Genomic DNA, 27,929 nt, shown 5'->3' on the forward strand with positions numbered 1-27,929 from the left:
GCACACATAAATTAAACATATAAAGCAAGAGTTCATATCAGTATATAAACATGCAGCACAAAAGCACATTATAAGTTGAACACACACTGAAACATGCACTTATGAGATAAAAACACAAAAGCAAAAATAAAATGGTTTGCACACTAAAATCACATATAGATTAGTTAGTTACTAAAATCACAAAGCAGCAGAAGTACTATAATATAGATAAAAAAATAAATTTTCATGCTGAAAATATGCTTAAAAAGGCTCCGTGTTGAAGGCCGTACTTTAACCTATAATGGTTTAATTTTTGAATTGTTGTTTGGATGGAGAGTTGTCTCATTGGCACTCACACCACATCTTCCTATATCTATTAAACCAAAAATAATGAAAAGAAATTAACTGGTTTTGCGGTGGCCACAAAAAAAAATGATGAAGAATTGTAAAAAAAACCCCAAAAAACACAACACACTTGATTTTTCCACCTTTTGTGATATGAACACTCTCTTATTTTTAGAGACATATAATATGTCTCTGCTAATATTAAATATCTCTTGATAAAGAAACCTATAGACCGGTAAAAGAGTCAAACTCATAAATCGAAAATAAACTGACAACGCCATGCAAGTGTGTTACCATGTATTTCCAAAATTTAAAACGAGCTATACACGACCAATTAATGGAATTCTTAACTAACATTTTCATCCTCTTCTTTCGACAATTAGGCTAGGTTTCAATTTGGTTGCCAAACTGCACTTATTAAAATAACGGAAGACTGGAAGAAAGCTCTGGATGAGAACAAATTTATTGTTGCAATTTTGATGGATCTATCTAAAACATTAGATTGTTTACCGCACTATTTACTTTTACTTAAATTGGAAGCATAGGGTCTGTCTAAAAATTCTCTAAAATTATTAAAAAGTTATTTAGAAAACAGAAAACAACGCATTAAAATTGGAAGTTCTTACAGTGAATGTGATCGTATGTTTAAAGGTGTACCACAAGTGTCAATTCTTGGTCCAGTTCTTTTCAATGTCGTCTTCGAATAAATAACATATTTCATTTTGTACAAAAAAGCACCATTTATAATTATGCTGATGACAACACTGTATCATATAGTGATCATGATTTAGATAAAGTTGTTGAAAGTTTAGAAACTGATAGTTTAAATCTTATAAACTGGTTTTCTATAAATTTAATGAAGGCTAATTATGACAAATTCCAGGCTATAGCCATTGGAAAAAAAACCCACAAATAAACATAATTTGATATTTAATTTAAATGGAAACAAAATTTCTTGTAAGGAAAATGTTAAACTTCGTGGAACAACTATAGATGCGGCCTTAACCTTAAACAATCATATATCTGAGATATGAAAAAAAGGCGTCTTATCGGGACCTTTTATAGCTGACTATATGCGGTATGGGCTTTGCTCATTGTTGAAGGCCGTACGGTGACCTATAACTGTTAATGTTTGTGTCATTTTGGTCTTTTGTGGATAGTTGTCTCATTGGCAATCATACCACTTCTTCTTTTTTTTTTTTTTTTTTATATCAAGACAAATAAATATTCTAAAACGTATGGGTAAATATTTCAACAGACTAGGCATATCACTCATTCATTCTTTCGAGTTTTAGCTATTGTTCAGTATTTGGCACTACTGTAGCGAAAAAAACTTTTAAAATGGAAACAAACCAAGAAAAAGCTCTAAGATTCATTTATGAAGATTATGATGGTCTATACGAAAAACTGCTAGAAAAAAATCTTAATTACCATTTATAAAATAAAGGAATAAACAGCTGCGCAATGAACGCATGATACGTCCGACGTCTTGTGTGGAAGTTTTATGCAATAATCATAAATAGTTTCTGAGAAAGTTTTAAGCAATAACCATTTATAGTGTTTGAGACACGGCGGAACATGTACAAAATACTCAATAACTCAAAAATAAAATTTTGAGCCATTACCAAAAAGTATACAGATCTTTGGATTAATATAACAAAGAAGTGTGTACAGTTTTAATCAATAATCATAAATCATTTTTGAGATACGGCATGACATGTAAAAAACCTCCCCCTTTTTTACATACTCAATAACTCAAAAATGAAATTTTGAATCATCACCAAAAAATACACAGATCTTTAGATTTTTATAACAAAGAAGTGTGTAAAGTTTTAAGCAATAATCATAAATCGTTTTTGAGATACGGCGCGACATGTAAAAAAAACCTACCCCTTTTTACTAAATACTCAATAACTCAAAAATGAAATTTTGAATCATTAATTAAAAGTATACAGATATTTAGATTAATATAACTAAGAAGTGTTTAAAGTTTTAAGCAATACTCAAGAATCGTTTTTGAGATACAGTGCGACATGTGAAAAAAACACAACGGGGCCCTGTTTTAGTTACTAAGTGCCGTAACTCAAAAAGTTTAAATCTTATTTTCACCAAAAAGTATACAGATCATTTGACCATCATAAAAAACAATTATTTTAAGTTCCATAAAATTTAGATAATTTAAGTCGTTCTCAAGTTACGGTGCGACATGTTTACGCCGGACAGATAGACGGACAGACAGACAGACGGACAGACAGACGGACGGACGGACGGACGGACGGACGGACGGACGGACGGACGGACGGACACTGGACATTTGTATACCATTATACTTCCCGTAAATTTTTTTACGGGCGTATAGAAATAAAAACAATTGCAATAGAAACATTTAAAATAATTCACCAAAAAAGTCCGAGCTACCTTCATCTGTTTATGATTTGATTGATATAAAAGTATGATTTAAGATCACAGGAAACGGCACTGAGTACTCCCAAGAGTCCCAACTACTAAGTATAGCATGATCTGCTGAACCGTTGTCGAATGGAAACATCTTTTGACCAATTCAAAAATTGGTACACACATGGGATCTAAGTAACAGCTCAAGCCAGTGCAGTGCCTGTATATAGTGTTTATGCCTGTGTTTATTTTACTTTTTATTTTTTGTGTGACTATTTGATTTTTACAATCTTATTATTAACGTGTGCTATGTTTTAAGTGCACTATGCTCTTAACCTTAATATATATGTCATTTATGGTACATTACTATGCATTATATGTTTGAAATTGTGTTGTTTTCATGACCTTTGTATGTACTGATTATACTAAAAAACAATACCCCAGTTTAGATAATTTAAACAGAAAAAATCTTTTTGTATGGATCATGATTAATGAAGATAGCAGATTTTTATCTATTTTATGTGCATACCTCGATAAAGGCCTGCAACTTAGAAAATCAGAAAATTAGTTAACTTAAATACTCTAATTGTACATATCAACATTTTCTCCCGTTGACCACTCACCCTTTTTCATGCATTTGAATTAATATTTTATGTTTCTTTAATCACTCTGTAATGTTTATGTCATGTTGTTATTAATGTGAATGGGCCCCTCAATTTGGAAAATAAAAATATTGTATTGTATCTGAGACTACTATAACACATGTGTTATAGTAGTCTCAGATTGATTTCAAGATTTTTCAAGATTTTATTGTAAAGCAACGCTCAGACACATAAATGTGTAACATGAGGTACATATATACAATGGTAAACATGAATTATAATACAAAGGTAACATTAAAAAAAACAAAATTAAAAATAATAAAATTTAAAAAAACCCAACAACAATAAAAAAAATAAAATAAGACAAATTAATGTACATATCACAATAAGTTATTCAGCTTTTTGATAAAAGATGCCACCTGTCTATATAAATTAACATTACAGTAAGATAACATTACAGATAATTTCTGTTTACTTGGATGCTTCGTATAATAACTTGGGATATGTTGTTCTCTAAAAATAACCAGTTGAGGAGACTTGCATATAAAAAGATAGTGAAATTCGTCTCCCACACTTTCTTTACATATGTGACAGTTTCGGTCCTTCGCCGGAATATTGTGCCAACGCCGAGTTTCAATGGGAATTTTTATATTAGACGTTCTTAATTTTGTCATCCAGATTCTTGCATTTTCCGGTATTTTTATTAAATAATTTTCAAAACCAAAACAGTTTTTATAACTAGAATAAAATACACCTCGGGAATATAATTGGACATCTTGATGCCATTTTTGTATATATTGGTCTTATAAAACCTGTTTTATCAGATGTTTGTAGTCAGCACTATCTTGATTGACAAACACATATCCTAGTCCTGTATCATTAAATATTGATTCGATAAAGTTCAGCCATTTGAATGATTCACCGCTATTTTGCATTAAACTTAATAATAATCTATACATATTACTACTTAATTTGTCACCATGCATTATCCTTCTCCAAAATGATGTCATTCTTATTTTGACTTTTATTTCTAATGTAAATTTGCCTAATTCTCCATATACCATATAGTTAGGCGTTGAAGATCTTACTCTTAGAATACGTTTACAAAAATTTAAGTGAATTTGTTCTAAAATTTTAGGTTTTCGTATCCCCAAATCTCACAGTCATATAAAAGAATAGGCTCTACCATGGCATCAAACATTTTAAGCTGTAAATCTAATGGGATGGCTTGATTTCTAATACTTTTGTACAAGCTGTATAATGCTTTTTGTGCTTGATTAACCAATTTTTTCTTCGCCTCATTGAAAGTACCATTACATTTAAATATGAGCCCAAGATATGAGTAGGTATCGACTCATTCTATATTTTTGCCATGTAATTTAAATTCAAATTTCCTTCGCACCTTGCCTTTACTAAATACCATACTTTTTGTTTTTGTAACATTAACTTCAAGTTTCCATAATTCACAGTAGTTCTGAAAAATATTTAGTGCATTTTGCATACTTTCTGCTGAATCCGCAAGAATGACGGTATCATCAGCGTACAGTATGGCAAACAGTTTCATAATTGAATTTAACTCATTTTGACATTTTTCTTTAACTTTCTGAAGGGGACATCCACCTAAATCAATAAAGAATTTTTCTTAGTCATTTAAAAAAGTAGAAAAAAGAAAGGGAGATAGATTTCCCCCTGTCTTACACCATATTGTATGTATTGTATTTTGTTATCAGTAAGTCTATTTGAAAAGCTCACTAGGGCTTGTGTTTATGTAGTTTATGGAATAAAGTCTCTATAAAAACAAATTTGAATTGAATTGAATTGAATTTTGATTTTCATGAAGGACGTCATTAAGGGGTCGGTTTCTTGGCAGGTGCGCGTTTTTTTCACTATGTCCGTTGCGGTCTTATATATACTGAATCTGTACATCGGTTATCGGTTTATAAACCCTGATCCAGAGCCGTACAGCAATCAGCCTCATTTTCATTCTTTTCATAAAACACGCTCCAGCCATTGTTGATAGAAAGAAACCCACCAAAGACTCAAAGAAAACACCACCATTATCAAAGGTTGTTGTATAAATAATGAACGAATCTTCCCATATGCTTATATGGCCCAAACCTGAGACTTTGTGTATCCAAATTTAATGCTACTATTATAGACTTTATCAAAAGGCACATGTACATCTCCTGCTACTTCTAGACTGTTTTTACGTTTGAGCTGAATAAATTTGCTGCAGATACAATTTAAATTTTATGCACTTCACGGTCAGTCGTATCACGACCAGTGGAGGCTACTAATAGCATCAAATAAGTTAAAATTATACAGACAAAATCAACTTATTGCTATTTGTCGGTACTCTTCAGTTGGAAGGCAAACGCTAGTCCAAATAATTATGACGTCTGGGACGGCTATTTTATTTTTTTTCTGGGACGCCTTCCTACGACGTCATAACGCCGAAGCCATTTTTTACGTCTGGAGTTTGAGAGCAAATTTTGGGGGGAACTTTGAAACTTAATTTTGACAAGAAATTTTTATTGTCAGTTAGAAATTTTTACGTAGTTACAAAGTCCTACCTTTTTTTGGGGTGGGTCTTTTCACCACCGAACACCACCGCACACCACCGAACACTGCCGAACACCTCAAAAACCACAAACCATTAAGAAAAACTTTGATATTATACAATAAAACGATAAAATAAATAAAATTACATATAATTTAATCAATTTTTCGATATTTATGAGCATCATTTGTATATTGAAATCGAAAATCAATACAAGGAAAAACGTTTCCGGATTCATCACTTTTCGGATTACATTGTGTGTGTTATAAAATTCAAATATACTCATAAATTAGTAATGATAAGTTCAAGTATCCTGGATCTCTGTTCATTGGAAAGATTTTGATATTTTTCTCTTTTATTATTATTGGTACAACTATTTTTTAGAAGAGTTAGAAAAAGAACAAAATGGAAAAAAACTTTAAAGTATATTTGTCCATGAGGGTCAGCGGAGTTAAAAAAGTGGGTGTTATAAGACTGTTTTCTGTAGATATTTGGACTTTTAATCTTCTAATTTGTTGAATTAATAACTTGAATATTATATTTAATTCACATTGATAACGATAAAAGACAAAATAATGAACTTTTGGGGTGTTCGGTGGTGTTCGGCGGTGTTCGGTGGTGAAAAGACCTACCGCCTTTTTTTGTGCTTATTGATGTAAAATATTTCCAGAAATATCCAAAAGAAAGGATAAAACAAGATAAGATTCCATATGAAGTGGGGGAATATTTATTTTGTTTGGCAAAGATTTCCCACAACTACCAACGACACGTGACTTCCGGTGAATATAAAATTTAAAATCCGGTCAGTTTAAATAGCTCCGAATTTCCGGAACGTTGGATTTACATTATCCGGAAATTCGGGTCTGTCAAATTTTAACGGATTTTAAATTTTATATTCATCGGAAGTCACGTGCTGTTGGTAATTGTGGGTAATCTTTGCCAAACAAAATAAATATTCCCCCACTTCAAATGGAATCTTATCTTGTTTTATCCTTTCTTTTGGATATTTCTGGAAATATTTTACATCAATAAGCACAAAAAAGGTAGGACTTTGTAACTACGTAAAAATTTCTAACCGGCATTAAAAATTTCTTGTCAAAATTAGGTTTCAAAGTTCCCCCCAAAATTTGCTCTCAAACTCCAGACGTAAAAAATGGCTTCGGCGTTATGACGTTGTAGGAAGGCGTCCCAGAAAAAAATTAAAATAGCCTTGCCAGACGTCATAATTATTTGGACTAGGCAAACGCCTGAATCTGACAGATAGAGGTCAATTTGTCGACAAAAAAAGAACCCGTATGTAAAATGTTTACGCCCACAAACAGCGCCACCTATAATTTTTTCTACGGCATCTTTGAGAACGATGTCCCATTCTGTAGTAAATTAAAACATTAAATTAACTAAAACATAAAAAAGTAAGTGTAAAACACAAATTAAAAGTTATATTTGCAGATGAATGTTTATGCATGATACGCTGGCAATGTGCGCAATGTCCTTTAATCCAAGACTGAAAATTAGTTTGTTTCCTACGTCAAGATGGCGGATTTCAATGTTTACATTTTTTCACCTATTTATAATCTGACACAAATTCGTATCCAATCATTTATTAGCAATTTTATTATTGATCTTTAAATATCATCCAATTGCATTTGCCGTTAGAAAGTGGCTAAACGTTACCAGCCGTCGTTACAAAGTAGCCATGTGTTTTGTGGGGATACCTTGGGAATGTTGTGTATTCAAAAGTTACGGTAAAAATCAATGTTATCTTCCTTATATTTCCATGCATACACAATTTATAACAGCAAATCCATTCTTAACAGACCCCATAAGGTAAACGGACATATCTAACTGTCTGATTGAGCAACAATTCGTGTAAATAAGCCTGATGGGTCGTTTTGAATTCAAGCACAGCAGATAAACACGTGGTAGATTGTTTATGTTTGACAGTTTGTTTACCTGAATTACACGTTGATGTTGCTATATACTTACCAATAACCTTTATCGTGTTATACTTTCAAGAGTAATATAATAAATCTTACTCAAGAAATACGTATAGGTAGGCGCAGGGACTTCCTTTTCTTGGTCCTTAACTAATGAGAGTGTAATGATACATTACAGCAGTTTTTTGCATTTGATATATTTCATGTACATGTACATTTTATGTACACAAAGAACAATAAAGTAAAAGAACGTACATGGGTTTAATTCCCACCCTAGGTATACGTTTTGACTCTCATAACAGGTTGGAACAAATAGAGCAGATAGCAATTGACAATAATGTAATGCTAAAATGCTTATTGATGGGGTCAAATCATCAACATCATTTTCTCTAGTATACATCAACTCCCCTAAGGATAAGTCATACTTTACTAAGAGTCCAGTGGCTAAGTCCTGTCTTTTTGCCTCTGGTATTTACTTATTTATATTTTAATTTCTAATATTGTCTTGTGCATGTAGTAAGGCAAAAGCTATTGTTACTCTTATTTTCCTCATTTGCCTTAAAACAATGGAATGTATTGATTGTTGATGTATGTAAAGTGACTTGTAATTTAACTGTCACTGCTAAAAGAGACTTCGACTCTGATGATAAGTGTCCAGACTGTTATCTCATTGGCAACTATATCATAAATGTCAGTTTCCCCTTTATAAGTTATTTTTTTTGTAAAATATTTCCAGAAATATCCAAAAGAAAGGATAAAACAAGATAAGATTCCATATGAAGTGGGGGAATATTTATTTTGTTTGGCAAAGATTTCCCACAACTACCAACGACACGTGACTTCCGGTGAATATAAAATTTAAAATCCGGTCAGTTTAAATAGCTCCGAATTTCCGGAACGTTGGATTTACATTATCCGGAAATTCGGGTCTGTCAAATTTTAACGGATTTTAAATTTTATATTCATCGGAAGTCACGTGCTGTTGGTAATTGTGGGTAATCTTTGCCAAACAAAATAAATATTCCCCCACTTCAAATGGAATCTTATCTTGTTTTATCCTTTCTTTTGGATATTTCTGGAAATATTTTACATCAATAAGCACAAAAAAGGTAGGACTTTGTAACTACGTAAAAATTTCTAACCGGCATTAAAAATTTCTTGTCAAAATTAGGTTTCAAAGTTCCCCCCAAAATTTGCTCTCAAACTCCAGACGTAAAAAATGGCTTCGGCGTTATGACGTTGTAGGAAGGCGTCCCAGAAAAAAATTAAAATAGCCTTGCCAGACGTCATAATTATTTGGACTAGGCAAACGCCTGAATCTGACAGATAGAGGTCAATTTGTCGACAAAAAAAGAACCCGTATGTAAAATGTTTACGCCCACAAACAGCGCCACCTATAATTTTTTCTACGGCATCTTTGAGAACGATGTCCCATTCTGTAGTAAATTAAAACATTAAATTAACTAAAACATAAAAAAGTAAGTGTAAAACACAAATTAAAAGTTATATTTGCAGATGAATGTTTATGCATGATACGCTGGCAATGTGCGCAATGTCCTTTAATCCAAGACTGAAAATTAGTTTGTTTCCTACGTCAAGATGGCGGATTTCAATGTTTACATTTTTTCACCTATTTATAATCTGACACAAATTCGTATCCAATCATTTATTAGCAATTTTATTATTGATCTTTAAATATCATCCAATTGCATTTGCCGTTAGAAAGTGGCTACACGTTACCAGCCGTCGTTACAAAGTAGCCATGTGTTTTGTGGGGATACCTTGGGAATGTTGTGTATTCAAAAGTTACGGTAAAAATCAATGTTATCTTCCTTATATTTCCATGCATACACAATTTATAACAGCAAATCCATTCTTAACAGACCCCATAAGGTAAACGGACATATCTAACTGTCTGATTGAGCAACAATTCGTGTAAATAAGCCTGATGGGTCGTTTTGAATTCAAGCACAGCAGATAAACACGTGGTAGATTGTTTATGTTTGACAGTTTGTTTACCTGAATTACACGTTGATGTTGCTATATACTTACCAATAACCTTTATCGTGTTATACTTTCAAGAGTAATATAATAAATCTTACTCAAGAAATACGTATAGGTAGGCGCAGGGACTTCCTTTTCTTGGTCCTTAACTAATGAGAGTGTAATGATACATTACAGCAGTTTTTTGCATTTGATATATTTCATGTACATGTACATTTTATGTACACAAAGAACAATAAAGTAAAAGAACGTACATGGGTTTAATTCCCACCCTAGGTATACGTTTTGACTCTCATAACAGGTTGGAACAAATAGAGCAGATAGCAATTGACAATAATGTAATGCTAAAATGCTTATTGATGGGGTCAAATCATCAACATCATTTTCTCTAGTATACATCAACTCCCCTAAGGATAAGTCATACTTTACTAAGAGTCCAGTGGCTAAGTCCTGTCTTTTTGCCTCTGGTATTTACTTATTTATATTTTAATTTCTAATATTGTCTTGTGCATGTAGTAAGGCAAAAGCTATTGTTACTCTTATTTTCCTCATTTGCCTTAAAACAATGGAATGTATTGATTGTTGATGTATGTAAAGTGACTTGTAATTTAACTGTCACTGCTAAAAGAGACTTCGACTCTGATGATAAGTGTCCAGACTGTTATCTCATTGGCAACTATATCATAAATGTCAGTTTCCCCTTTATAAGTTATTTTTTTTAAGAAAAGAATTTAATAATAATATAATAACAAGTTGTAAAAAATTTGAAAAGTTCAGCACAAGTGCCAAATCTTATTGGCTTTTCATTCAAGAAAACCTTGAGGCATTGAAAAGTGTTGCAATTTAAAATAAATGGTTTGAACTCAGAAAACTATCAATATATAGAGTACAGATATTGTTTTAATTGGGCCTTTGGGAATATTTGCCTGTTAATTGAAGATATAATTGTTATATGCCTTTTCAAATACAGTACTGTTCAAAAATATCGATTCGATAACTTTTTTCTCCGATTTCCGTGTTTCTCGGAATCACACCGAGTACCGCGGATTTCACTCCTAAAATCCTCCAAAGATTCTCTCCCAACACCGCGTGGCTGTTAATTGGTTTATTGCCCATCGGATGTACTTCAAATTAACGACGCGTGACAACATAATTGGATTACCCAGATAATTTACCTTTGAACATTTAATCGATCTTGGTTGCACAGGTGTGCTTTAAAATCACGGTATTATAAATTGAACAAATGTTTTCCTTTCTTTGACAGATAAAGATGTGACAATATCATTTAGAATAAGATAATTATTATCTTTTATATTTGTGTCTTATGCCGTTATCTTTAAAATAGAACGTACATACGAAAAAGTATGAAGAAAATTGTTATTTTGTGTTTCTATTACAGTCCGGTCAGGTCATACATTGTGTTCTTTCAGCAAGGACGATTTTGCCACAATTAGTTTCTTTTATAACTTATTCAAAAAGCAATATCAGCGCATTAATTGTTCATTATTAAAAAATCAACTGGCTAATAAAATCATGTTTTTTTTTCGGTAACCCGATTCATCGGATCATCAAGTAAACTTAATTTATTGAGCAATGTAAAATATGATGTTTCACCACCTCGGTACATTTATACAGACTTGAATAATTCAAATTACGAACAGAAACTGTTAAATGACAACTCTGTTGACAAAGGAAATAATTTCAAGTGATATTGATAGTGCTCGTCATTTTCGCATTTTACGGAACGGTTTTCAAATTGACGAAAGTATTTATATCAATTTCGTCATTTGAATTTGGAAAGTGAAAATATTTTCACATTAATTATATTATAAATGTACTATAATTCTACCGGTGTTTGACAAGTTTATGACGCTCAATCATTTTACGTTTACAAAAGATGTTAAAAGTTGTGATGATAAGTAATCCGCTTATCGCTATCCGATAGGTCACTAATCCTTTAATTACTAATAAAATTTATCAAACCTCATAATTGCCCATCATAATATTCTATTCCAGTTAAATCAGTCATCATTTTATTTTCAAAATTTCCCAACCGCCTACAATTTGCATTTCTTTATCGTATTATCATGATTATTGTCATTTGAATACAATCTGCAGTCACCCCGGACAATTTCCATCATAATTTCAATTAATACATCACCAACTGTAAATCTATATTATTGACCATGGACATATAACTAATGTACTTTCTTTTTTGAAAGATAAAACATTAAAATTCAAATAGTTAAAAATGTGTTCACGTTTATTCGGATAAGAATTATATTTTCCCGATAAATCAATTGTAAAAGGACCTTCTGGAGCCTCAATACGATTGCACAAAAATGTCATTCTGCAACTCTAGAAACCTTGAATGGACTTTCCCACGGTCGGCCAGAAAGGTCACCTGAGTTTACTAGTACGCGATATTTTTCCCGCCCTTTAAAAAACTCGTGCTGTGGATAACATTGATGTTAACTATTTTTAGCATTTAACATTGTTAAGTAAGTCAAGTTCAAGTTCAACCCAAACTATTGATAACTGAGATGTGTATCGTGGAATTGTCTTCGCACGGCAAATAATTGTTTTTAAAATCTTTTGTTGAAAATACACAAATTTACATTCATTGTGCGAAAGTTAATATTAAACAAAGACGAATTAATGCAGCTGGAAGTATTCCTGTTGTAACGGAAATGTATTATTATTCTGCTGTACTGCCAACAAATCGTAAAACGAAAATGCCGTAATTGTTAAGCATAATGAATGGTGAATAATATTTTCCTTTTTACTTGAATATACAAAACTTTCAAACACGTAATTTTATTTAACTGCTCAGATTAATTTAGCGAAAGTTTCCGGTTATTTTTACACAAGTATGCTCATTTCGTAAATAAAATTTTAATTTACTGGTGAAGACATCGAGGTCAAAATTAAGTAGTTTTCATTTTTTATAAAACTTAAATACAATTGAAAGAATTAACAACAACATTTTGCTTTTAAATCTTTTATTCATTCCAGCAATTAGATAATCGTAAACAGAAAATGCCGTAGATTTACACAATTAATACGGGGCAATCATTTTGTCTAATGAATGGTGAATAAATTTTCCTTTTTACTTGCATATATAAAACTTTTAGACTTATAATTTTTAAATAAAGACTTTAACTTTGAAGTAGAATATTTTGTTTTTCACATATTCCGCTATATTTTATAATCGGTTTTTTTTTTAAAGCAAGTACATTAAGGTTAAGATATTTTTAGATGGGCTAACAAAAAATACGAAAATATTTTGACTTTAGTTTTTATTACCACAAATGAAATTTAATTAGTATAAAAGACATTTAAAATTATACACCTGTTTGACACTTAAACTGGTACAGTAGACCGGAAATATAACTCTTTATTACTTCAACCTTTACCTGTCAGGTAATCCAATTACCCATTCAGTCTTGTGCCGGTATAGATCAAAGTAGGATAAGGGCAATTAATTCCTCGGTGTAGAGAGTGAGCTCGTTATCACAATAAACATTTACCTGATTTTGGGAGAGATTACTCCCAAATTCCTCCCAACATTTTGGGAGGAATATCGGAGTTTGTCGGAGTGGCTCCGACATTTTCCTCGGTGTAGGGTGTGGGAGAGTTGGTACTCTTGAACTGTATTGTACATGTGTGGCTCTGCACTGGCTGTGGTTGAAAATCTAAGAATGAAGTTGTTTATCTTCATATTTATCTGATTTATATCAACATAATTGTTCCATTATATATACATATATATAAATCATTGTAATACATGTACATTACTTTGCTCTTCATATGCCCTATAACAGTGTTTAATTGGAATAAAGTATCTTGTCTTAACCACATTTCTTTATTTTAGTATTGACAGGTTAACTTTTAAAAGCATTTAAAGTCAGTGAGTTGATGACAAGCTCAGTCAATGATTGTAAATCCAGATAATATGAGTTTTTTTTATAAAAATAAATAATGTGATTAAACTGGTTATCTCAATTAAAAGAACTGGCATTCTGCTTTGATACTATGAGATTATTTCTGATATATCAGAATAATAAATTTCCCTTTGTTGTCCTTTTTCAATAAAATTCTAAACATACTGTTTTTTGGGAGGTGACCACACTCTCTATGTTATACATTGAAGTATAGTCTCAGGTTTTTGTAGTCCAGTTGACTGCATTTTAGAGCAGGTAAATGTGAATTTGGATTAAATTTAAAGTCATTCAGTATATCTAATGACATCATACCACTATTTTATTTCATCAAAGCATTTTCAAACTTTATTTACTGGTCAGATTAGGTTATTATCCAATCAATAATTTAATTGAAAGGACTTACAGTTGGTTAGTTGGTTGCAGGACTTTTGAATTCAAATATAAGAAAGAAGCAAAAATTTAAAGCAAAACTTCAAATATTACATATAATAGGATTTATGATAACTGCAGGATAGCAGATTGCAATGCTGCTTTTGTTCAGTTATCTTTGTGTTGATTATTATGTTTTAAATCCCTTTCTGGTCTTTCTGGGTCTTTGAATTTGATTTGAATGTTCAGATTTTTTTCTCTTGTCAGATTAAGACAAGCAACAGAACTTGTACAACTTATGTAGTTTCTTATCTCAGGGTGAATCCAGAAAATTTAAAACATAAGTGGTGGTATTCTCAACCATAATAACAAGGATAAAAAGGTGGTTCCAACTATATGCATGATCCCATTCAAATGCATTAATCTTCCATAAAAGGATGAGGTTCCAATCACCAGACTCCCTGAGATCTGCAACTGTATCTTAAAGCAGCTATAATAAAACAAAAATTGTACATATACCTCTGGCCACTGCAGATTGATTTTATTTTCAATCTATGGTATAAAAATGCTCACAATTTTGAAGACTATTTCCCTTTTTCCATATTTTTGTTTAAATGTAATCTTCTGCTTCTGCATCTATTGTAACACAGGTTCTTCTGACAAATGACTGATAAACCCATCTTTTATCCTTCTATCTACCAAAAGGGTGTTTGAGAATATATATATACAATAAGTTCAAGTATTTTGTCAAGAAAAAGTCAGTCTGTTATAAAATGTAGGTAATTGTCTTCTATGGAAGTGTTCAAAAACCTGTAAGAACTTGAAAAAAAATGTCATATTCAACCTTTCCATGGCTATTTTAATGTTACAACAGTAGAGGAACATAGAATATTGAAAGGTATTCAAGAACTCGTCGAAATAGATCTGCAATCATTAATTTTACTCAAATTTACTGTTGTGAACTTGCAATATCATACGATGCGCGTACCGAGTTATCTCCCTTTGATCTCCGCTTCGCCACGAATAAACTGACACAATTGCGTATCCGGGGTTTTTGTGATCTGATATTGAAATAGTAGGAGCAAAAAATGGTTTTACTTCATATTTTATACCCCTCAACACGTTACCAAACCTATTTAAGGATTTATTACAGATTTTCCGTGGACCTACGCAAATTTTCAGAAAAAAAGTTTCACTTCACTCGTGAATTTATATAACATTTTAACAATACTTTTTTATTATAATTATATAAAATAAGAAAGCTTATTCAATCTAGAATTGAACACTTTGGTTTTTATTAATGTACGAGTTCAAATAAGACGATACGAGTCCAAAAACCACGAGGCATGCACGTTTTCAAAAAACTCTGACATTTTATCACGTGACCAATGTCTTGAACTTGGAAGCCATTAAATCCTTTGCCGTTCAACTGCTTAACCCTTTCAACGCTACACAAAAAAATAGAAAAATGGCTGCTGCTGCTGCATTTTTTTTTAGTTCATTCATTAGAACAGTATTTTCCTTTTCAGACTGCTGTATCTTTTTTATTATATGAGATACAGAGAAAGTTAATGCATGAAAAATGCTCAGGAGAGCATGAACTGTAATGTTAGGCAATTATTTTACTAAAATTTTTATCAGGTTACCTGCGTTTTCAGGTAATTAACAGGTAAAAGGTGTAATTTAATTACATTTGTGTTGAATTTTGAATAAAAACTACTTTTAGTCTTCATTTATTTTGTTGTTTTATCTGCCATATTGTAAAGAAGACACCAGTTGCCTGATTCCGTAGCGTATTGTACCATACATAACGTTTTATGTAATAGTGGCACAAATAAATAGCTCCGTCCTAAAAAATTTCAGTCAACCTCCGTTTTTCCCCCTTTTTCTACGTCTCGTAATGATCGATCAAATCATATTTCCCACACGAACTTAATGTAATAAATACATTGAGATAACAAGAAACCTTTTAACTAATCCTCCTTGTTAGTTTCGCCAAGGAAATGCTGAAATTTTTCCATATTTACAGCTTCGTTTCCGATTTCCGCCATTTGCATTTGTCAAAATATTTGTTTTTATTTTCCTTCTATTTTCCTTCTACTGCATGATTTTACTATAAAAATTGTCGGGATTTCAAGCGCAAATGAGACCTTGCATATCCTAGATTCAAACGATGAAAAATTAGAGAGAACCCGAATGAAAACCGAATGGTTTAAGAGTCCTAATGAAAAATCCTTTTTCATCGCGGCATATGCCGCGAATAGCAGTGGCGAACGGTGTACGTCATCGCGGCATATGCCGTGTATAGCGTTGAAAGGGTTAATAATAGTACACCTTATCGCTAATAAAGGCTGACCCGGCCGCTTGAACTTTTGATGCAAAGAACAACCTCTTTTCCATTGTGGCGTCAGATATTTGTTTTATGACGTCAAAATTTTATGGGAAACTGTGATATCCAGTAATGGCAGATAGATAGCGATAAGGTGTATTGTTACCGTTATTATTGGGTAAAAAATTGAAGTTTGATGGAACCTTTGTCATGTCAATCGATGTAAGTGTAGTATACCTTATCGCTACAAAATGTAAATGTCCCCTATCACTGGATAGTCAAAGGGTCCTGTAATGAGGGGGATAGGAGGGATGGTGATCCCGAAATCCCGGGCTTAAAATCATGAAATCCCATGCTTAAAAACATGAAATCCCAAAATCCGAAAAAAAGAATTTCTAGATCCTGAAAGGGTCAATCCCGAAATCCCAAGCTTAAAAACATCTGATCCTGGAGTCCCGATAAAGGTCATCCCCCTCTGTAATGTGTAAATTTTACGACATTATTCAAAATATCTGAAGCCACAGTTGAAAAGTGATTTTTATTATGTCGTCAAAAGTTCGATCAGGGCAGATCCTCTAAACTGATAAGGTGTATTGGAGTCTAAGCATGGTGAGAGATTAGCTAAATTTGAGTTTTTATGTTTATAAAGCAGACGTCCTTTCAACATACATGTGTGTAAGGTAATTATGCCATGGGAATCAAGTGAATTTTAACTTTTTTACTTTTGTTGCAGATGTCAGCAGAAGATTTTGATGGCTGTGTAGTAAGATTACGTGGTCTTCCATGGTCTGCTACAGCTGAAGAAGTACTCAAATTTCTAGGTAAGCATAATTTTACAGGTTTTAAAATGTAAAGCACAGTTATAACCTATATTTTCAGTTTGTGTTGCACTTCACTTGATTAAGGAAACATACAGAATGCTTCCCTCAAGTACTATACTTCCATCTAGATCTTCTCTAGTAAAAATTTGACAATAAATCACAAGTTTCAATTGCAGACATTTTAGTTATGATTGTTGTTTTAATTGCAGATGATATAGCTGTTGTTGGAGGAGAGAATGGGGTTCATTTCACATACTCCAGAGAAGGCAGACCAAGTGGAGAATGTTTTATAGAACTAGTTGATGAATCAAATCTACAGAAAGCTTTACAGAAAAATAATGAACACATGGGAAATAGATATATTGAAGGTAATTTACATCACTGCACCATTTGAAGGAGGAAAAAAGAACGATGAACACTAAGAGATACATAATAGTCATAACAGTTTTGATTCTTATAAATAATTATTTTTAATATAAGTTTTTGTATGAACAACACTTGGATCAGGGAAAAATATTACTGTCGCTATGAAATTATTATGAATGAAAAAATAAAGTATATTTTGAGAAAATTGTTAGATTACTGTTACAACTTAGCCTTAGGTTTTACCCTTTAATAAAGTAAACAGATGATAATTGTTATGTGTTTGTCATTCTAGTATTTAGATCAAAGAAGAGTGAAATGGAATGGGTAATAAAGAGAGCAGGACCAGGACAAATGCAGGGAACACAAGATGCTGTGGTTAGATTACGTGGTTTACCATTTGGTTGTTCGAAAGAAGAAATAGCACAGTTCTTTACAGGTCAGTACAATCATGTTGAGTGGCACCCTTTTAAAGGGTTAATCAATTATCAAAAACATCATACTCAATATTCAGATTCATATATGAAATAAATATTCCCATATCATCATTTAATTGAATGACAAAATTCATTCCATTGTCAATAACAAGGTTTTCTGCCTTTGTGGAGTAGAAATACCTGTCACCAGTTGCCTCTAAAACTTAAAAAAATTCCGGGTAGTTTTTAACTCCATCATACACAGCACATTCTGCATCGTCCATTATTAGTCAAACATAAAAGTCTTGATGCAAAGAAGAAGAAAAAAACATTGAAAACATACAAACTAAAGAAAAATAAACAGTCTAAGGTTGACTTGGGGATTTGCAAACATTGGTTTAAGGACACTTACATAATTTATGGACATCAAATTAGCTGACAGAATGTATCACATAAATTCAAGGTGTGCTGTTGGATCAGCTACTGGGTAAATTTTACACAAATGATTAACTTTGCATTGTTGTAAAGTTGAAATTATACTAATATTACTGTATATTATGGTCATAAACATCTGTACTCAATTCATGTCTGTTTTTTTTTAATATATTCATTCAATTCATCATGTTTACATAGCTGGTTTTTTTTTTTGTCTTACCTGCAACAGTCATGGATGTCGCACAATCCATGATATACTATATAAGTTTAAATGAAAAATAGTTAATAGTTAAATTAAGTTGTATTTAGCAATAAGAAATAGAAATGAAGACTTCTATTTGAAAGTGTGATATTTTATCAAATGCAAGTATCTTACATTTGTTAGCAAGAAGTTATAAATGTGTGTATTAATTTGAAACAAGTTTTGTTTTAAGTGCCAACTGATTGAAACTAGACAAGTCTCTACTTTATAGTTTGTAAGGCAGAATGCACTGAGATCCTCTAAATGATTTGAATAAAAAGAAGAGAAGTCACATACTCAAAGTGATGTACTGTTCGAGTTTGATATTTCATCATAATATTTTTCGATTAACACTTAAATAGTAGTGGTTATGAAAATAAATAAATTTCAGTATACACTTTTTTTTAAATATTTATAACAGCAAAGAGAACAAAACATATTCGAACCAGCAGTTTCTATCATTTCTTGCTAGTAGAACTGTATTAAATGTCCCATATTGTAATTGAAGAAACGTCGGTGTAATACACAAATAATTGCTTTATCTTAAAAGGAGGTATGATAAGTGTCACTATTTGGCCCCTGAAATTGCAATATAAGAATAAAATCTTAAATCCTGCAAAAGTTCAGCAATATTGGTTGTATAATATATAGAAGGATATCGTCTTGTCCTCACAGTGAAAGATTTCATGATTGAAGCAATTCCTGTAAATAGAAATTTCACAAGAAGTTTTCAGTTAAGTGAAAACTGAATAATAGTTTTAGCTTAAAGATAATTCATTTGCATGTGTGAATTTCAAGCTGATTTGGGCTAAATAAACAGTGGACTTATCATATCTTCTCCCTTCTTTTTTAGGGGAATAACCTATAAATTTTTCTTTTATCGAGAATATATTGCAAGAAAAATGGTTTTGATATTTTCATTTTGAATGGCTATTTTAATGTAATTGTATGTGATGACATGCTGATTTTATGTTTTTGTTGGGTTGGGTGTACAGGGTTGGAGATTGTACCTAATGGGATTATGCTACCGGAGGATCGTCAGGGGAGGAGCACGGGGGACGCCTATGTACAGTTTGCATCACCAGATTTATGTGAAAAAGCATTGTTGAAACACAAAGAAAGGATTGGGCACAGGTGGGAGGCTAGGGCCTTACGGGCATTTTCTACTTTTGTGAGGAGTGTCTGAAAGGGCTGGTACGGTAAAGGGAGGATGATGGGTCCACACTGTTGAAGTGGGCCGGTACGGTAAGGGTGGATGTTGGAGTGGGCCAGTGTGGTAAGGGTGGATGAAGGGTCCACACTGGATAACTGGACAGGAATGATAATAATGGGCCTGTAAAGGGTAAATATATGTGTATAGCAGTTGATGAGAGGGCAGATACATATACAGGTCCAAGGTACCATTGTTGAGTGGGCTCAGATGGGTCATTGGGACCACAGTATGGGAGGTTGGTATGCTGAGGGTGGATGAGAAAAGGGTCCACGGAACCCAAGTGTGGGAGGACATGAAAGTCAGTTTAACATTTTAGATGTTATATTGTAATATTTAGTTACAAAAAAGAACATAAAATTTGATTGAGTAAATGCCAAGTGAAATCATATTGAAGTTTTCAAGTTCATATAGCTTTAAACAAGTTTAATGTTATAGTAAAATGTAGAACTATAAAACTATTATAAAGTCATTCACACATTCATAGGAGATTTAAAGTATGATAGTAACTGTGTTGATTAATATTATATTCCTGTTAGCATGCTTGTATGATAGATAATGTTTTTTTCCTAAAGGTACATTGAAATATTCAAAAGCAGTTTGAATGAAGCCTATGGCCAGGTAAATCCCTCACGGTCCATGATACGACCATTGATGTCTGGCAGTGGTTTGGGAGGCGGAGGAGGTGGAGGTATGAATAGACCCTCACCTTATGACAGAGCTGGACGATTTGGTATGGGATCAGGCATGGGTATGGGCGGAGGAGGAGGCGGTATGGGATATGGAATGGGAGGACGAGGAGGGCGCAATGTTAAAGGTAGGACACTAAGTTATGGAATATATACACAATACAATCCATTGCATTTGACTTTAAAAATTAACATATTTAATATGGATTTTCAAAAAGCATACATATATCTTATGGAATCCTGTCTTTATTTTGAGTCAGTGATAAGATTTAAATAATGTATATATATATGTTTTGCAGTTCATTTTAATGCCTTTTCTGTAGTATGTCGCAAAACTTTATGAAAAATAAGGCAAAATGCTAGAAATTATAAAACTTTTCTTTAGCTCGTATTTTATGTTCAGACAATGGAAGAATATTTACAATTCTTCAATTATTGGGATTTTTCAGTGTAGACTAAAATTTGATTTAAATTTATGCCATATTGAGAAAAATTCTGTTTAATTCATAAAAAAATAATCTAAATACAAGTTAGAATTATTGCGATTATAACCCTGTGAAAATTATTTGCAAAAAAAACAATAATTTCTGAATTTACAGTATTTCTATTGACCTCTCTAGTCACTCCAACACACATCTGCTCCACTTTGTTGAATTGAACAGCCTCTTATGAAACACAATTATATAGTGAAAAGTAAAATCACAAAAATACTGAACTCTGATGAAAATTCAAAACGGAAAGTATGTAATCAAATGGCAACATCAAATGATAAACACATCAAACGAATGAACAACTGTCATATTCCTGACTTGGTACAGGCATTGCCATTTTCAACATTTTCAAATGTTGAAAATGGAAGATTGAACCTGGTTTTATAGTGCCGAACCTCTCACTTGTATACAGTCGTATGTTATTCATCCTATATCTTGTTAATATACTTGTAATTGTTTAATTTGGTGTATAAGCATGTTTTTGTTTGTGTTAATGTTGAAAAGATATGTTTTACATTCATGTGTAATGTTGTATAATAGGATTTTTTGAAGAAGATTTTGATGACTTTGGAAGTGGTTATGGTAGTGGAATGGGAGGATTCAGTTCCCGAGGACGACGAGGAGGAATGGGCAGTATGGGTGGCTCCATGAGACCATCCAGGGGTGGGGGACTAGGATTAGGATCCCTGGGAGCTATGAGACAAAGAGGTGCTACACCTGGTAGTCACTATGTCAGTAAGACTGGTCATTCAGTACATATGAGAGGATTACCTTTCCAGGCATTAGATACAGATATAGCCGAGGTATGTAAACAACTCACCGGAAGAGACATGATCATGTTTATCACCTTCATTATTTACCTGGTAAGGTGTCAGAATATTATTGTGGTAGATCAATTCTTTATCCTTCAATCTCTTCATTAGAATTAACATTCCGATGCATTGAAGAATTACTTTTGTTTCACCTATGTATAAAGACTTGATTAAATGTTATTATCAGAATACAACATTACACCACCAATTTTCAAAAATAAAAAAAGGAGGTTCTAAAATTGATATTTTTCTATTAGCAATATCAGTTGGAGTTTTACCTAAGCCCTGGTTATATATCAAGTGCTTTGAGTCTCGTGCTGACACATGGAAAATTGAATTGTGACTATCCTATTTTCTGAATAGCACCTAAAGTAATCATGATTTTCTTTTGCTAACGATTTGCATAATTTTTCAGTTCTTTTCCCCCTTGGGTATTAAGCCAGTTAGTGTAGAGGTTGAATATTCCAATGGACGACCTACAGGTGAAGCAAATGTAGACTTTGCTGGCCATCAAGAAGCTGTAGAAGCCATGAAAAATCATAAAAAAAACATGCGTAAGTGAAATAAATTATTATAAATGCAGAACATATAACTCGAAAGTAATAAAAAAGACAGGATTGAGGGTATCCATCAATGACACAAAATCAATACATGGGCAGCAAACACACACAGAGCTTTTATTGATTTACCTCAAAGTCACAGTCAGACCTTTAACACAGAGCAAATACTCTTACAGTAATTTATTATGTCACCACTCCAGGTTTTAAGATTTTAAGGATTTTTAATTAAAAACATAAACAAACTATAAAAAATTGTGTAAATTACTTAAAAGAAAGTACAAAACACTATTCTTATCATACACACTGTTATGTTATGATGCAACCACCTTTTCGCAGGTTCTATATCGAAAATACAATATAATATGTTTAAAAGTTCGGTGGACTGACTCAAATTTCATTTACCTACACTAGCATGCAGTTCTTTTGAAAATCAAAATTTATAAAGTATCGGTCATTATGATTTTAAAAAAAAGATGTAAAACATTATTTAGAAACATAATACCTCGATGATTGTGGTTTTAAAAAGAGATTACGCCATACCACAGAAATGGCCATGATGGGAAGGATTAATAGTGTTGATGTACACACATTACATTATTTAATGTTTATTTTTCAGAACATAGATATATAGAATTATTTCTGAATTCCACGCAAACAGGGAAAACAAACTATGGAAGTGGTGGAGGTTTTGGTGGATCAAGTTCATCCAGTGGTGGATTTGGTGATGGGGGTTTCAATAATGGAGGTGGATTTGGAGGTAAGGTTGTTGAACTATCTTAACCCTTGTCGTGCGGGGGCCGTAATATTACGGCCGTACCCAGAATACCGTTATTTTGGCATCAATGGCGCTCCATACATTTAGAGGTCATCGTAATACCATTTATTTCGTAGTGTATGCACGTTTCCTCAATCTGAAACTATTCATGTCATGTTTCTCACTTTAAATATTCATTTTGAGCTCAAATACGAACTTCAAAATTTGATATCGGACAAAATTGGGTTTTTTGGAGGGGTGGGCTTACCTTCAAGGTCTGAATCACGGAGTTCAGAGGACTGAAACCTTGACAAATACCGTTAACCTAAAGGCACATAACGACTGGTCGTGTCTATTATCAAAATACGCCGAGGAAACGACTACTTCCGGTTGCAAGTCCAGTAAAAGTTCAAAATTGGAAAAATTCCGAAATTTGGTGAATTTTGGTGCAAATGACCTTCTTTACACTGATGAACCCAGATCAGTTTCACTCCGACCTAACAACTGTTGTGATAAAAGTGTTCACTGGTGTCCACGCTACATGTGAACTACAGATGGATGCATCTATTAGCATCTCTCGGACTTACAGGTCGAGAAAAAGAACGAAAAAAGGTCAAAATTGACGCTTTTTGTACCTGAGGACCAACTTTGGGGCAAATTCCTGCCAAAAAAATTCCGCCTCCTTACCCCGACCACCCCACCCCGTGATCACCTATTTTAGATTTATTGTAATCAGTATGCATCAGCATCAGGGTACAGCTCATTTGCATATCATTTGCATATTTTTGCAAATACTCGAAATTTAGACAATTTCTGAAAACAACTCAGCATGGTAAGGGTTAAGAACCATGATGTCAGAAACCATTTTTTTCAGTTTTCTGTCCAATTTTGATGTTTTTTCGTCTTATTTGGGGCCTGCAAAGGTTATCAAGGCCTTGGGATACGCTGGTCATCTCAAAATGGCCAAAAAAAAAAATGTTGAAACTTACTTAACCCTTGTCGTGCGGGGGCCGTAATATTACGGCCGTACCCAGAATACCGTTATTTTGGCATCAATGGCGCTCCATACATTTAGAGGTCATCGTAATACCATTTATTTCGTAGTGTATGCACGTTTCCTCAATCTGAAACTATTCATGTCATGTTTCTCACTTTAAATATTCATTTTGAGCTCAAATACGAACTTCAAAATTTGATATCGGACAAAATTGGGTTTTTTGGAGGGGTGGGCTTACCTTCAAGGTCTGAATCACGGAGTTCAGAGGACTGAAACCTTGACAAATACCGTTAACCTAAAGGCACATAACGACTGGTCGTGTCTATTATCAAAATACGCCGAGGAAACGACTACTTCCGGTTGCAAGTCCAGTTAAAGTTCAAAATTGGAAAAATTCCGAAATTTGGTGAATTTTGGTGCAAATGACCTTCTTTACACTGATGAACCCAGATCAGTTTCACTCCGACCTAACAACTGTTATGATAAAAGTGTTCACTGGTGTCCACGCTACATGTAAACTACAGATGGATGCATCTATTAGCATCTCTCGGACTTACAGGTCGAGAAAAAGAACGAAAAAAGGTCAAAATTGACGCTTTTTGTACCTGAGGACCAACTTTGGGGCAAATTCCTGCCAAAAAAATTCCGCCTCCTTACCCCGACCACCCCACCCCGTGATCACCTATTTTAGATTTATTGTAATCAGTATGCATCAGCATCAGGGTACAGCTCATTTGCATATCATTTGCATATTTTTGCAAATACTCGAAATTTAGACAATTTCTGAAAACAACTCAGCATGGTAAGGGTTAAGCAATTTGAGAAAGTCTTATTCATGGTGTATATTCACTATTATTTGAGAGTAAGATGTTGATTTTGGTCTGCTGTCTCAGTGATGTCTGTAAATGTATAAGAAACAAAAGAGAACTTCATACATGGTTTTATTTTACTTAGTCATATGAAACCTCAAATTAAATATAACAAAATTACTAGTTTTCATTATTAAACTTTTGTACATATACTTTTTTCTAAAATTCTTTAATTTGTCCACATTTAGAAGAAGTTTACTTTTGTAAATTGCTTGCTTCCAGAAAAGCAATTCGCCCAACTTATTTTCTGTATGCAAGTGTCCTTAACTTGACCCTTCTATCAAAAATCTGGTGATCCCAATATGCCTAAATCTGTCACTGAAATAAAGTATTATATGATTGTATATGCTATACACGTGCTCAATATCCATGTTCCATTCTCAATTTTATTCTTTGTTGATTGTTTACTATAAAGTGACAATCTGTAAAGTACAGCTTCACAATGCGATAATTAATGAGCTTTCATATTTTCACAACATGACAGACTGAGAGAAAAAAAAGGACGATTATACTATGTTTGCATAAAAAATGATAAAATCGTGCACAGAAGACTTAAGTTTATTATATATACATGCATTGGTTTAAGAGTTAGATAGACATTATATTTCACCAGTCACGCAATTCCTATGACTTTAATAATCTAAGAAGTTCTGCTTAGTAGTTTAATTCTTTGTATATTGTGTTTGTTAATTACAGAACAAAAATATTGCTTCAATAAATTTATCTTTTTATTTTTCAGATGGCTATGATGGTGGCTACGGAGATACCATGAGTGGTGGCGGTGGAGGTGGTATGATGGGTGGTGGGAGTGGCAGCATGGGTGGGGGTGGTATGGGATCAGGGATGGGCGGTGGCTATGGAGGTGGCTCAATGGGAGGAGGTATGGGGGGTATGGGAAATCCAAACTATACAGCATTCTAAACAGACATCCATGACCATCATCTCATTGTGCACCATGATCATAACAGAATACATCGTCGTCTCAACTGCCATAAATAACATTGATCATTATATTTATTGTAACATCAGATTACATTTTGTATCTTTATTGTGATCTACCATGAAAACATGTACGAAATATTTTGTTCATAAAAAATGGTATTAAAAGTCGTCAAAGTAAAATTTGCTCATCTGCGTCTGATTACTGTCCCATCTTATAGAATATTTGTGTGAACAATGATCTGAAAGTGTTGTTAATTATGTGAACTTTAGTTTATGAATTATATTTAGTTGAAGACTTATTTTGTCATTTATCATTTAACCATCATGTCATCATTAAATCTTTTATATAAAACATTATTGTTTCTTTTATGTGATATGCCTATTTGTTTTATATTAAATGCTACTCAAAACAATCAAAAGTCTTTACTTTGATGCTTTAGCCAGCTGTCCATGATGTTGGTTTTGACAAGAAAGGGAATAAGAAAAGGCAAGATCAGGCCAAACTAGTATCTCAATTGTTTGTAAAACAATTGAAAGGTCTTTCCTGTAAAAGTGATGTTTTCGTATTGTACTTTGAACGACCTTTCGTTTGATATACGACAAGCATACCTTCTGAAACTTTTCGCTTTTTACACTTAATGACCTTATCCGCCTACATTTTTGAGATCGGAATTATAATATATGAAACAGAGTATATGAGCTTTCATTTGATATGCGACAACGCCATGTTCTAGAAAGTTTATTTTTTGCACTTAATAACCCTATCCAACTAATTTTTGGAGGTTGGGAATTTGATATTTCAAATGTACACATCATGACCTTTCATTTGATATACAACAACCCTACCTTAAAAGAACATTTATTTTTTGCACTCAATGACCCCATCTAACCCATTTTTGGGAGACGTCAATTTGATATTTGAAATGTACGCTTTATGTTCTTTCATTTGATATGCGACAACCTTACCATCTGAGAAATTTGAATGTTTGCACTAAATGACCCCACCCTTCCCTCTGGGATGAAAAGGGGGTTTAAAATTTTCATTTTTAAGTAGAGTTTATTAAGACCTTCAATTTGATATATCAGATGACCCCATTTGACAAAGTGCAAATAATGATGCAATATCAACTATATAAATAGAAGTTATGAAACTTACAAAGTCAATGCAAAACTTGAAAATTTCAAATTGACTTTTTGGTGTTTTTTTCCATGGAATGTTTTTGGTATTTGGTCAAACATATAACTATGTCAACCTCTTCAATTTCTAATACATTTTAAGTGGTAAGCTCTTGATGATTTAGAAATACATGCCTCCGCTCGAAAAACTTCAAACTGCATTACCTCTAAAACGACAATAGATATCTCAAATCTGTTAAATGATAAATGATCTACAGTTGAAGGACAACATTATAGAAAAAGAATTTGGACAATTTCAATGTTCACCAAGGTCACAATTAATCATCAAATATATGATGCAATACCAAACTTGAGAACCGGAAGTCGTAGATACATGGGACTATCACCATTCAACTCAAGACCACTTGACCTTTCAAATATCACAAGGTCAAGGTCATAGTATAATGTGAAGGTCAAGGTGAAATTTCATCATGACCTGACATTGAACTCAAATTGAAGGTCTTGAATTACTGATCATCTTTTCAGTTTATAGTAGGTTGATATCTGTTACCTTTAAAAAGATATACACAAAATACTATACTTTTAAGAATCATCCCGTTGTAACTTTTGAACAGACGGTCGGGCATTTTTGGGCTTATTATATAAAATGTATAGTTCGTCGAGAGGAACATTTTATACGCTGTATGTAGGCAGCAAAGTCTTATCGTTTTCCTAATATGTAAGCTTGAA

The 27,929-nt window shown here is 32.9% G+C and overlaps 1 protein-coding gene across 1 annotated transcript; it reads left to right on the plus strand.

Annotated features, from left to right (window-relative positions):
- The first annotated feature begins 5,261 nt into the window (after nucleotides 1–5,261).
- Nucleotides 5,262–26,476, plus strand: LOC134725739 (heterogeneous nuclear ribonucleoprotein H2-like). Its single transcript, XM_063589787.1, has 10 exons — nucleotides 5,262–5,386; nucleotides 17,197–17,284; nucleotides 17,494–17,652; nucleotides 17,943–18,086; nucleotides 19,735–19,873; nucleotides 20,525–20,766; nucleotides 21,670–21,932; nucleotides 22,357–22,495; nucleotides 23,118–23,258; nucleotides 25,861–26,476. The coding sequence occupies exons 2-10, from the start codon at nucleotides 17,197–17,199 to the stop codon at nucleotides 26,040–26,042; spliced, it is 1,497 nt and encodes a 498-aa protein (XP_063445857.1). The 5' UTR covers nucleotides 5,262–5,386; the 3' UTR covers nucleotides 26,043–26,476.
- Nucleotides 26,477–27,929: the final 1,453 nt, after the last annotated feature.

The sequence above is a fragment of the Mytilus trossulus genome, chromosome 7, assembly GCF_036588685.1.
Source record: "Mytilus trossulus isolate FHL-02 chromosome 7, PNRI_Mtr1.1.1.hap1, whole genome shotgun sequence".
NCBI classification, from domain to species: Eukaryota; Metazoa; Mollusca; class Bivalvia; order Mytilida; family Mytilidae; genus Mytilus; species Mytilus trossulus.